The sequence below is a fragment of the Centruroides sculpturatus genome, unplaced genomic scaffold (genome assembly GCF_000671375.1).
Source record: "Centruroides sculpturatus isolate CEXI.00-Female unplaced genomic scaffold, Cexi_2.0 scaffold390, whole genome shotgun sequence".
Taxonomy (NCBI): Eukaryota; Metazoa; Arthropoda; class Arachnida; order Scorpiones; family Buthidae; genus Centruroides; species Centruroides sculpturatus.
Genome location: NW_019384599.1, coordinates 145,038 through 159,421, shown reverse-complemented (window position 1 = coordinate 159,421; position 14,384 = coordinate 145,038). Strand labels below are relative to the sequence as shown.

The 14,384-nt window shown below is 26.7% G+C and overlaps 1 protein-coding gene across 1 annotated transcript in view; it reads left to right on the top strand.

Annotated features, from left to right (window-relative positions):
* The first annotated feature begins 218 nt into the window (after nt 1-218).
* LOC111624940 (tropomodulin-like) overlaps nt 219-14,384 on the top strand; it is a 53,097-nt gene continuing 38,931 nt past the window's right edge. Inside the window, exons 1-2 of the mRNA XM_023367933.1 lie at nt 219-309; nt 4,855-4,979. Coding sequence (XP_023223701.1) covers nt 4,860-4,979 — 120 coding nt within the window. The 5' untranslated portion in view covers nt 219-309; nt 4,855-4,859. The remainder of the gene's footprint in view (nt 310-4,854; nt 4,980-14,384) is intronic.

The following is a 14,384-nucleotide window of genomic DNA, read 5'->3' as shown; positions in this document are numbered from 1 at the left end:
ACATTCACATAATTTAGGCTTAACGTCGTTTGCTTCGACTTTAATGTAATGAACGTAATTTATAATTTTAATTTATCGTAATAAACTTTGAATCAATTAATATATCGTCAATTAGAATTTCTTTAGAATTATTAGTTTAATATTATTAAGAAGAAAAAATAAATATTATTATTGAAACAAAAATTAATCGGCTTGAGTAATGATGTATCTCCGTGTTTCCATTTAACGACGCTAGGGGGAGCGAACGGACTTGTAAGTAGACGATCGAGCGAGAGGCACACCTGTGGTCCACTTTTCAATTTTCGATAGGTGAGTAACACAATTTTATTAATTCGAGGTTATTTGTTAAGTGCATATGCAATATTTGTTATCGCAAATGATGTAATTATTCGTTTTCAACAAGATTTTCGTGTTTATTACCAACGTGCTGACAAGTACATGATGTGCTGCAGGGCGTGGTTTCATTTTAATCAATGAATGTCCTCACTTTAAAGTTGTAGTAGATCATTTGCTCATGTTTATGAATTATTCATGTGATGAAGTCGAATTTTACGCTTTATTTGTAAACAATAAACAATATGTACATTTCAATGTCAATTTCACATCATTTTAATCAATTTCACCACGTGCACTTTTTCAATACATTAGTTTGACTTTTAAATAAAAATTATTAATTAATTTCTGAATAATACACTTCATATTTTTGCTGCTGTTCTATATATACAAACACTTAACACTCGGCTATACAGAGAACTTAACATATTTCCTGTTATCCTATTATTAACATCATAAGTAATATTACAACTTTTAGCTTAGCAAACTTGCCATTTGCCGGCAATAATAAATAAACGACACCCGAACGTCCCCCGACTTTGGGTCATTGCTCGCTTGTAGGTTGATAGTCTGATTAATCGATGATGCTACTTATTTTTTGAGTAGAAGAGGTTGAAATTCTGCATTTATTGCCATATATTAATAGCAATATATTTAGATTTTGTTGTGTAAATATTGTTGATATTGAATATTTGAGTTTTCCTACTCTAAGAGGATAAGCTTATTTAAATATACCTTAATATTTACATTATTTTATTTTTTACAGAATAAAATAAATGGTTAAGCTTTATGTATTAATAATTCTAAAATATTAAGTTAATTCGAATATTAGAAATTATGTGACATACAGTACTGTACGCTGATACTATAATTTATTTTTTTAAGATTAGATATGATATGTATATTTTAACATAGCTACAAAGGAAAATTCTTCATTGTTAATTTAAATATTTATGTATGTATGTATGTGTGTATATATATATATATACTGTACCACCATACATATGTGTATACATATACATACAGGTTAAATCAACTGACTCTTGAAGAATTAAACGAAATGAATAAAAAAATATATATTAAATAAAATATAGATTATCATTTATCATCATATAAACTATTTATTTTGAGAACTAACAACAGTCAGAGAAGCAATAATATAAGAATATAATAAGCAGTTATTACAATGATTATATTGGAGATTAGAATCAGGATATTTGGATTTTTTTTTCTGCCTGCATCCAAATGACTTTAATGACAGGTGAATTAAAAGTCAAGATAAGATTTTATAGTGTTTGTTTATAAATAATTTTAAATATATTAGATTATTTTATTAATGTGGCTTAAATCCTTATAAATTTGTTTATGAAAACTGATAAAAATTAGAAGTAATATCCTCATATCATTCTTTTCTTGCATGTGTGTTTTTGTTTAGTAGGAAAATTTATATAATTTATAATAATCATGACATTTTATTTTAAAGATAAGTTATAGTAAACATAGAATTCTTAGAATTTGGATAAAAACTAATTTTATTTTTGAGTTATAGTATGAAAATTGAGAGAGAATTTAAATTCTTTTTGAGTTTAATAATAATTAAAAATATTATTAATTATAAACGATGCTAAATTAAATAATTTTCATTTTCAATTATATTTAAAAGCAATTTTTTTATGCATTATTTTATCATGATGCTTTAATGTTAAGTAATTTAAGCATTGAGTGAAATTACAGTTTTTATAATGATTTTTGAATATTTTTATAGAAGTCAATAAGTAATCTAACATTTAATAGATTATATATAATATAATGTTAGAATAAATTTTATCTGAAAGTATATTTGACAATAAAATATTAATAACATCATTACATATTTTTCTCATAAGCAAATGTGTTGTCATTTTGATTTAGTTTAAAATATGGTTAAGAATTTTTTCTTTTGTGAGTTCATTGAGCCTCATGAATTAATTTTACCTATTTATCATGAATATGGATCAAGAACATTTCAAATATTACTGTGGTTTTCCTATTGGAGTTATATTTATGATGATCTTTTTCCTTCATATTTATTACTTTTGGAATCGAAATAATATACTGCAAATTTTCCTTAAATTATTTTTTATATTAATAAATTAAGCAGATTATTATAGGAAAAAAATGTTTACATACTTTAAATAAGATTAACTTTATACTTTGATATCTAAAAACAGAATTTTGTAATATATAAAATGATAATTTGCAAGAGTTACTGCAACTGATAGAAGATATAAGTTACAGTATTAGAATAAGCAGCAACAGCAGAGGATGATGATTTGGTTTATAATTATGACCCACTTTTAAATTGCAGGGGTTTTTTTAAATATTTACTGGTACAGTACATCCAATGAAATTACATATCACAAATTATTTTGCTTTATTTTTTTAACTAAAAAATATACTTATAAAGCATGCCAGAAATACAAATTAAATACTATGAGTCATTAATATATATATTATATATATATATATGACTTAATTTCTATAACTTTATTGGGATGCAATTTTCAACTTGCAGACCTATACATTACCACTGTCATCTATCCTTAATCTCAAGAACAGAGTTAGATAGATGGAAATTGAGACCAGATATGGAGAGCTCAGGGGTCAGAGGTCCTGATTAACTATATACAAATTTCTGGTTTAAACTAGAAGTCGCATGATTTTTTAAAATTAAAACGTGATTAAAAATCGTAGCCTGCATTGGGACGATGTCGCAATAATATACATTCGATTTTTTGCTTTGTTAATAGAATTTGTTAACATTATAATAAATTAAATATTAAATTATTTTTAAATGTTGACTTTGATTATTATTACTTAAATTATTGAAATAAAACTGTTCAGTTTTTTTCATTTCTTAAGATTATTTAATCAAGTTCTGTCAAAAGGTCTGTAATATAAAACTATGCAAAATTTATTCATTTTGAAGCTGATTAAAATGTTCTTATTGTCTGTAATGTAACACCATTACTCTCTATAAACCAAATGCGTTTTCTTAATCAATAAATGTTGATTTATAAATTTAAAAAAAAAAAAAAAGATTTTTGATAATTTAAGTGTTCTGATAAATTGAAATATTCTAAAAATAATATCTTTGTACAGATTAATGCTGCAACTAATCAATTCTTGAAATTAAACATTAAAGTTTAGAATTTTTAAATGTATATTAATTAATTAATTAAGATCTATTTTAAATCGGGATTAATTTATTTTTAAAATAAGGATTTATTGTCTTCCGAATGAGTTTTTTTTTTTCTATCTTAAAAAGTTGATAAATTGTTCTACTGATCTGTTTTTTGAACAATGTTATTAAATAAGAACATTTTAGAAGTTATATAATAGATTTAATTGCTATACAATAAGTTCCATTAATTAAAACATCAAGAGTCTAAATCTCTGTTGGCATATACATAATTATTCACTTATTTGTACTGATTTCAACGTATTCAGTTTAATACTAACTGTTAGTATTAAACTGAATACGTTGAATACGTTCTGTAGTAATTTGAGCTCACTAAATGCTAATTAAAATAATTAATTATCAAAATATACTGGAAATTGCTACATCATAATTTGTTAATTAATTTTTGTGATTATTCTTTAAGAGTTTGATTATTTAAATAATGACTTTATCTACATTTTAAAATATTTTTCATAATTGTTCATATAACAAGTGAAGAGTTAAAGTTCAGATTATTAACATGTAATTGTAATTAGTAAATTTTAAAATAGTAAAAATTGATAAAAACATATAAATTTTTATGAAATTTTCTTATTTGCTTTACTAATTGTGACAAAAAAAAAAACCAATGAATTTGTAAAAATTGAAGGTTCTATTCAATATACATTTCACTCTGAGTAAAAAGCTTATTTATTAATATAATTTACTATTTTGTAAGATCATCTGAACACATTTTCCTTAACATAAAATTATTTTAATATACTTCTTGGTAAGATTTTGCAAATTTTAGTACAGATAAGGTGCGCCAATTAGCGACAGAGGACTCTTAAGATTGCGATAGAATTGAAAAATTCATAGCTGTTTGTATTTTTTCTTTGTTAAAATATGTTCCGATACATATTAAAAATGCTTATCATTGTGTTACGATTTTTAGATATAGCATACATGAGTAGTAGACTACACTGTATCTAAGTACACTCTGATGTTCACTTAATGATATATTTCTCTGAATGTATCTTTCTTGTTAAGTGGTACATTCCTGTATATTATTATTTTTTTTTCAAAACATTGGTAATTTGATATTATTTACTCTTTTCCTCTGATATAAGATATAACTTATTGATTTTTTGAATTTTTAATTCTAAAAAGATAAATTATCATAAGTTATTTTAAAGATTTGCTGAAAAAAATCTAACATTAGTTAATTTTATGCAAATATTAAAAACTTTTTGGAACTAAATTTAGCCATTTAGATTGTTCTTTAAGTATAAAGTTAATGTTTTTTATGTGATAAATTACAGGCATAATGACGACCAAATTATACGGAAAAGATCTGAAGGATTACGAGGATGTCGATATTGATGAATTGTTAGATAAGCTCACGGCAGAAGAATTAGAGCAGCTTAGCAGTGAAGTGGATCCTGATGTAAGTTTTCGGCTTCTTAAATAATGATAATTTGCTCTAATTTTTATTGGGAAATCTTTATTATTAAGTTAACACCGTAAATGTGATTCCCTGAGATAAAAACCAATGAAAATATAAATATTCTTGAGTATTATAAGTGTTATATGAAGAATGATATGTTATTCAGGACACACTACAAGACCTGTTTTTATTAGGCTACTCCTTTAGATGTTATCATTAACAATGTGAGAGGAGCGTATACAAAAAAGAAGTAGGTCATTCAGTCAGTCAGGTGTAATAAGTAGAATGAATGAGGAATCAAACGACCACTTCCCACATAAAAACATGCAAACTTGATCACATGATATAATTTATTAATTTATTTGAATTATTAAGTTTAAAAGGTTAAGTCATATCCTGTAAAAAAATTAAGAAAATAGTGTAAAGTTTAATATGGTGAAGGGATTTTGAAGTGTATTTTGATGTTTTGTATAAATTTCTTTGATATTTCCACTGATTCATCTAGTATTTAGTACATAAATATTTTAACGGAATGTAAAATATACTTCATATATTCTGAGCTGGATTATTTTAAGGTTATAATTAAGCTAATTATTAATTAAATTTTATAATTGAATTAATAATTAGCTTAGTTCTAGCCCAAAAATAGTGTTTGGCTATAAGAAATTAGACTATGGTTCATCGTATATTTATATCTGTACATTACACTTTTATTATAAACATATATATTAATAACTTAACATTATATCAGTACAAAATGCAAAAGACTTATATAGTAAGATCATAGTTTAAATATTTTGGGAGATCAGAGCAAGGGAAATTTGAAAAAATCAGATTATGACTTTTGTACAAAAAAATCATAAAACATTATTAAATTAACTATAATTAGGTTAATATATTTGTGGTTAAGGGTTTGATAAAAGGTTCTCTTGGTGCCCACAGGGCAGGAGGAGTTAATAAATAAATTGTCCAGGTTGGTGAATATTATAATCTATTTGGAATTCCGATCAGATTGCGTTCTTGAGGAATAACAATAGAAAACTTCTGTAGACTTAAAATGGGATTTTGAATGCATATAAATCTTGTGCATTAGTTCAGTTCTGTTTACAAGCCTAAATAAACACATCATTCAATTTTTTATTGATATTCCTAGGGTTTTAAACAATTTAACATGATAATTCAGTCTAAACTCCAGTTTAACAACTCTATATTTATATATGCCAAATGACTACTGGATTAAATCAGGCTACTGTACTGCTGCTATTTTAATTAAATTATAAATAATTTGGTACTAGAAGTAGGCGTTAGGTGCCATCTCTTATTAAATTTAATGCCTACCTCTAGCACCAAACTATTTAGAATTTAATTAAAAGTAATAGTGGTTAAGTAGCTCAATTTAATGCTGCAGTTATTACTAAAATATCAGACTTTTGGATGTTTATACTCTATATTTATTTGTATATTTGAAAAGAATTGAGTTTCCAAAATTAGCCACTATATTATTACTTTAAGCATAATCTTGTTCAGCTCAAATTGCATGCGTTGAAAACAAAAAAATGCAATTCTATTGATGATGATTATTTGTTTTTATAATTTAGTGATAGTGGCTCTGAATTATTAGTATTTACTTTTTGACTAAATGCTATCTACCAATTGTTATTACTGTGCTGAAACAAAAGAAAATAGAGTAGTGAAAATAATCAACAGTAAAATTAAATGCTGGGTTTTGAATAGTCGCCTGCCATGTATAAGCACTAGGGATTTTGACTCATGCAAATGAATAAGAACAGTGTGTTAATATTATCCTAATTTTATATAAAATGAATCAATCCTAAGAAATAACTTTTATGAAAACTGTAGCCTATCAGTAAATAATTATTTCAAATGTAAAAAAATTTAATTTACAGTAGAGCCTCGATTATCCGATTCAATTGGGAACTGGGGTTGGTCGGATAATTGAAAAGTCGGATAACCGAAAAGTATGAAAAAATCTATTATTAGTGTAGTATATTATTATATCCCATGTAATTAGTATATCACTATTAACCTACTTCGCGTCGAATTTTCATCGATGTTAAGCCNGGATCAAAAGAACAGAAACTCCATGCAGTGAAAGAGTGGGCGATTTCCACCAAACCATTACCGGAAAAAGAGGTACGACCTTGTCCTACCTCCGACTATCCACAAAGGATTTGGCGACAGACTGTCGCCTCTCTGTCGACATCGGCTTTTCGGGTGTCGTTTCGACCTCCACCAAAGCTTATCTGTGCTTGTCGACATACACCGGCGATTGTTCGAAGGTATAATAATATAACCAAATATTCGGTCTTTCACCGACGTATTTTGTATGTGTCGACATTCACCGGAGAATATCGACATTCTCTAATTTCGGTCTTTCACAGTAACATATATATATCCGTTGGTATGTTCTTGCTGCATAAAAATAAATGATATATCTGATGACATTTTAAATTTTTGTTAATAAATAACGAAAAGTATTTACTGTATTTAATAAATAACAATGAAGATGAAACGAGCAATTATTTATTGTGACATCGTCACAATGCCGGACTGCAATTTTTAATAATATTTTTAATTTATTTATTTTAAAATATATGCTATCCACCTCAAATTAGTAGTGGCGTGCCCCTGTACATCATACTTTTTCTTTAATTAACAATAGAGTTGTACCGGTCAGGGGAACTGCTTTCAGGGAAAATTTTGAATTGAAATCACATAATTTACGCTCTAGACTGCAAGTTCCTTTATAATTAATCGGGGCATCCTGTCCCAAATTTTTTCAAATCTTGTTTCGAATTTCCTTTATCTAATACCGTTCTCGAGATTAAAGGGAGACAGATGGACGGATGACAGTGGGAATTTATTGGTCTTTTCCAAATTGCAACCCAATAATAAATGAAACAAAAATGATTTTTGATGATCTGAATATTTTTTTTTTTCAAAACATTGAATAGTAAAAATTTTATTTTTAAATTTAGGAGGAGAATTTTCCTAAAATTTTCCATGTAAAAGTTAATTTTTTTTTCTTTTCTTTGTTTATTATTACAGCATTTTCTATATATCAAACAAGAAATGTTTGCAGTTTAGGAGAATAAAAGTGTAATAATAATAATAATAACAAAAATTAATTTCAAGAGTCTACATTTAATTAAAATAATAATCTGATTCATTTAACGATAACGACGACCTCATTTTTTTTTATCAAGCTCGTATTAACTTTTGACTGATTGGAAAAAAAGGTTGTTACTCATCATCAAATGTGTTGTTAAGGAGTCATATTGCATAGTAAAAAAGTTTGTAAGATACAATCTTTAACAGTTGTTACAACATCAATAAATTTGCTTGCTTACTTTTAAACTAAAAATACATAAATTTTTGTGAAATTTATTAAAATAATTTTATAATAAATCAAAATATAGCTATTCTCATTGCTTCTATCAAGTTTATTTTGTATAATATCTACAATTTATGCAAAAAATATAAAGAAACTAACAATATTACCTCTTTATGGTGACTATATCTGTAGCTTATCTGTCGCGCATTGCTGCAATCTCAGAAGAAATGAAATTCAAGCAAACTCGTTGTGATAAAATTAAGTTTACATTTTATCATTTTTATTGAAACTTATTATTATTATTATTCATTTTCATCGGGAAAACATTTCAAAGTGTCGTTTCAATTTTATTTATTTATTTATTGGAGTGCTTTGTGGATACACGATATTTTTTGTTTTTCCATCTGGTGCGTACACGAATAAATTAGGTTTTCTGACGCGTGAGTTGGCCACATACAGTTGTCCATGTGAGAAGCACGGTTTCTTTAAATTTATCCCACATACTCGCAGAGATTGTTAGAAGTGCAGTATTCCCCATTTTTATATATATATTTTTTAATCCTTTATAATTTTGATTATTTAATTGCTCCTTCCTCTCTTCCTTGGCATGTTGTGAAATTTCTCATAGTTGGATAATAAACCGTTTCATTGTAATTTGTCTTTTTAAATTATTTTGAGTCGATATTAAAATTTGGAAAAGGGGGATCCCCAGATCGGTAAAATAGGCGAATTTCCTTCTACAACTTCGGTTGTTGTTCGGGATACAGTTAAGGTTTTAACAAAGTTCGAGCGATTACGTAATTAGGAAAAAAAAAGTTGAGATAAAGTGATTAAACAAAAATTATTACAAATATCCGTAAATAATAAATGCATATATACAGATATTTTATGGAGGGGGAAATGGTCTTCACAATTTGAAATCGATCGAACACACAGTGCTCGAATGCTTGTGTAAACGCGCACCATCTATCGTAGGATAAATGCCAGAAACCTTCATGGGAGTATATTAAACAACTTCTCAAAGTTTCACGGCAATCGGATAAACGGGGGTAATGCATGAAGGACACACACACACACACACACACACACATTCATTTTTATATATATAGATTAACATGCAATTAATGTATGGTAAACATAACTGGAATTGAATTTTACAGTTGACTTCTACTAAAATATGGAGTGAATTGAATATAATGATGATGAACATCCTTACAATAAACAAAGATCTTTCAAAAATCTAAATTCTGGATTGTTTATGATCTAAAATAATTGATTTGACCATCTACCTTTATACCTTTATACAATTCCCTTAATATAATTAGTAATTTACATAATTCTAGTCTATAAATAATTCAAATTTTAAAGCCAAATAATTACTGGATTAGATTGGGCTAGATTATATTATTTTATAGATTCGGACTATATTATATATTAATTTAATACGAGATGGCACCTCTAGGCCAAATTACTTACTATTTAATTATAAATAGTAGTAATATAGCTTGATCTAATCCAGATCCAACAATTGTTTTGCTTTAATATGACTATTGGAACTAAAGATATATTTTGAATTCAATTTTTAGCCGTGTTTGGCTAAACATTCAATGTTTAAGACTGGAAATTTCAAAGGCAAAGGCAGGTGTTTTTCTTTCAATTTATATATTTTGTTGTTGACTTACATAAATAAATAAATATTTAAATGAACGTATGAAAAGAATAAACAATTGTAAGTTAAATACATATTGGATAATTATATCTTTTATTATCAGATAGATGATAGAAAAAAAAATACAAATGACATCTTTCACAAAGAAATGATACTAAAAAATATTCTCTCTTAATGAAGATAGTTCCTTTGTCATTCCTTTTTTTTTGTTTTTAAGGATTGTACTAATAAGGGATAATTGATGATATTTAAACAAAGAAATATGGAAGGTTTAAAAAAATTTTAATGTTTTAAAGTATAAGATGTTTTTGTTTATATTTTAAAAATGAATAAAATACACTGCATTCAGGATTTGATTTAGAAGATCATTAGAAATAATATAACAATTTGGTACTAGATTATCTTTTATGTCATTGATTATACTGTAAAATTTAATCCAAGAAAAAAACTAGAAATATTTATATATAATTTTCTTATCAATTTTTTAAGCATGCTAATTCACACAATTCAATGATACACAAACAAAAAATTAAAATTTATTGAGATTTGAATTAATGCACCTTTGAGGGTGGCAGTTCAAAGAACTCTTACGTTTTCAACCTTGTTAACACCAAAAGTGCCATTTATCAGGTGTGTTATTGCAGATGTGGACGGCCAAAAGTGGAATTTTGGTGTTGATAAAAGTCAGTGTTTTTTAACTTTACCCACTGTTAAAGGCATATTGATTAATTCAGCCAAGTAAATGCGGTTGTTAGTTCATCCTTCATTCAGAGTTGTTTTTCTTCTTACAGTTGTTTAAGGAAGTTAATTTGAGAAAGGCAAAAGTATTTTCAGTGAATATTTAAATTTTATGTTTTGTAGAATTGTATATAATTCTTTAAATTTGTTTTCAAAATATAATACATACAAAATACAATATCATAAGGTAGTAAAATAAAAAGATGACTGTAGAAGCAACTACTACACTCACAACCTTTTAAACAGAAAAACAGTATTTAATAACAAACAATTTCAGTCTTAATTAACAGTCTTATTAATTATTTAAAAATTTGTAGTTAGTTCTTTGAATTCCAATTTTAGAACGTTGTCGACCTGAAGCAGATCTTGTGTAAGAATCAAAAATATTTGTCAATTATACATTATTTACTGGATTATAAAGGTTCTGTTTAGTGTACTTATTAAAAGGCCATCTTTACGTTAAGAAGATATCAAACATTATAAATTCAATGGTTAAGAACAAGAAAAAGGATATAAGTGTAGAGAATGCTAAACATTTCACATTAAAACTAAAAGTAAAATACTGTAAAATATCATAAATAAATACCGAAAATATAAAAAGTGCATAAATTATAAGTTATAAAATATATATGTCACCCACATGGGCAATGAAGAATAGAAGTAACAAATAACTATAATAAAATGTCCTTGAAAGTTATAGTGTCAATTTTGAACCATGTCCTACAAGTGGTCGATGGTGTGTTGTAATCTTTATAGTGAATAGATCTAAAGGTAGAATTACTATGAATGTTTGGTCATCACATGCTACTTACCTCTATAATAGCTTTCTTAATACCTCTTGTTTAAAATGTATATTATTAAACGAGATATTAAGATATATATAATACTTTATATAGTGTATACAATATGTACACTAATATTTCTATGAATCATTTGTAGTTTGACTGAAAGCAATTAACTGAATACAGTTATTTACATATACTTTAATTCAAATACACACTATTTAAATATTAAGCAAAACATCTTAAATATCACAAATAAACTTGCTACATTTTAAAATAAAGTTTTGAAGGATTTTTTTTAAGATAAATCACCTGATAGTAAGATGCTGAACTTTCTCAAACAAATACAGTGTAGACAATGGAATGCATCAATTCGAGATAACAGAAATAGCGATAAGAATCTTAACAATCTTAAATAATAGGAAGGAATTGTGTGTTAACAATTTGAGATATGATTAATGTTACTTTTTCCATACCGAGTGACAGTCGTATTATTAGTCGAAATAAATATACTGCCTCTAATTCGTAAAAAAAAAATTAATGTTAAAATTGTATTATAAAAAATCTAAATATGTTTTGAAATAATGATATGTCTTCAAATTAATAACAAAAATATTTCATTTTTATATTTGGAAGCGAGTTAATTTTACTTCTTCTGCCCTGTGGTCACTAACAGGGTTTTACTTCCGTTCCTGTCATGAGATGGCCTAGTAGTGAGGGATGGGGCCTGACATATTTGGGACAGACCATCACCCAGGTTTGATCCTGGATTTTCTAGATCAGTGTTTTTCAACCTGTGGTTCGCGACCCCATGGGGGTCACAAAGCCTTACACGGGGGGTCGCGGGTGAAAGAAAAAGACAAGTGTTTGTAGGTCCTACACTACAATAAAAAAACTAGAATATCAGTGAGAAGGCTGTGCCTGTTTATTTTACAGTACAATTGGTTTTTCAATCGATATTTAAAGAAAGAAAATTAAATACGTGGTTTTTAAAATCACTAATATAGTTTAAATATGGTTCTGGGGGGTCGCCAGAATTTTTTAACTTGTAAAGGGGTCACGTATTCAAAAAGGTTGAAAAACACTGCTCTAGACTGGTAGGCTGATGTCTTAACTGTTTTGGCCATCTTGCCAGCAGTGAAATTTATTACTAATTTATACTCAACTGAGCTCATGTTTAGAAGAAAAAACTTAAATTGTTAATTAAATTTTGGAATTGTTTATTCTAATAGAAAAATTTCATTTTATAAACCAGTAAAACAATGAATTATTTCATAATTAAGCAAATATAACTGGAATATTTATAAATACCTACAATATTTCAGCATTTGTTCATAATTGTGAATTAGTACATTCAATTCTTATTGAAGGATCATCTTCAGGTTCAACATACAGTATAATTTACACAAGTGAATAGTAATTTTAATTAAAATAAACCATTTTGAGTCAATGTGATTGGCACCATCCATGAGAGAATGTGGCAAAGTAGAATTAAAATTTTAATGTATATGAATTGTTTTACTTAATCTTTTACAGTATGTGTGTAACTGATGCTTAAATTTTCTCATAGAAATATGCAACATTTTAAAAATTATTTGACATCTGGTAAACATTGGCCACTATAAGATGTAGTGCTATAATGCTGTATTATATAGAAAATTCAATACAGCATTAAACAAATGAAGCTCTGTACATAGCATATAGCATGTGTACTTTTTTTGTAGCTTATAGATATAGGTTTTTGTAGCATTATAGTGCTATATATTAGAGACTGGTGTACACTAGCCATTAGGAATGAAAAAAGAAAAATTCAATTTAACCTTCTTTTCAGCTGAAATAGATTAAATTGTTTATTCTGCTGATTTAAATTTGTTCTTTTGAACTTAAAGTAGTTTTTAAAAATATCAAACAAATTAACACAAGATAAAAATTTTCAAATTACATTGGATTCAGCTTAAAAAGAGCAAAATTTAAGGTCAGCAAAATGAGCAATTCCAATTTATTTGAGTCAAAGTAAGCTGAAATTGGATTGTTTATTGATTTAAATCATTTTAAGAAATGATTTTAAATCAGTTTTATATGAAAATATGCTAAAAGTATATTAAATATTTTGCATTAAATTACAATTATAGCTATAACTAAATCAACACCTGTTCACTCGCTGAGAGATTTATTCTTAACACAAACGTTTTCAATCCAATCAATGGATCATCGTCAGGTAAATTAGAACATTTCAAAAAATAGAACAACAAGTTCAAAATACAAAAAATATAAATATTAATAACGGATAACCAATATATTACTAACAGCAAAATAACGTTTTTAAATAATATAATTAATACAAATGCTGCTAAAATTATAAATAAAAATAAAATATTAAAATATAACAAATAAATTGTGTATACAAAATATTAATACTTCAAACTTAATAGACAAATCGATAACACTATATATTAATAATGCTTAATAAACTGTACGGAGTTTCTCAACTAAACTATACAGAGTTTTTTATATACATAATATTAAAGCTCCTGCTCTTATTTGAAGTTTTTAACTGCAAACTTCCATGCGGAAGGAAGTCCCTCGGCATCCCTTGCGTTGATGCAATTCCCTTTAAGTTTGCTTTTATAAATTTCTAATTTTTCGGCCGTTTTTGCCAAGGTCGGGGAGTGTATTTGTTTCAGTATATCTGCTTCATTCCATCTTACTATCGAACCCTCCGTTTGCGCCATTTGAGACAATACTGTGGCATTCGAACCTTTTCTCACATCATATCTGTGCTCTTTTATCCTTACCCCTAGATTTCTAGTAGTAACCCCAACATATTCTTTATCTATTCCTAACATCTGATTCTCGTATGG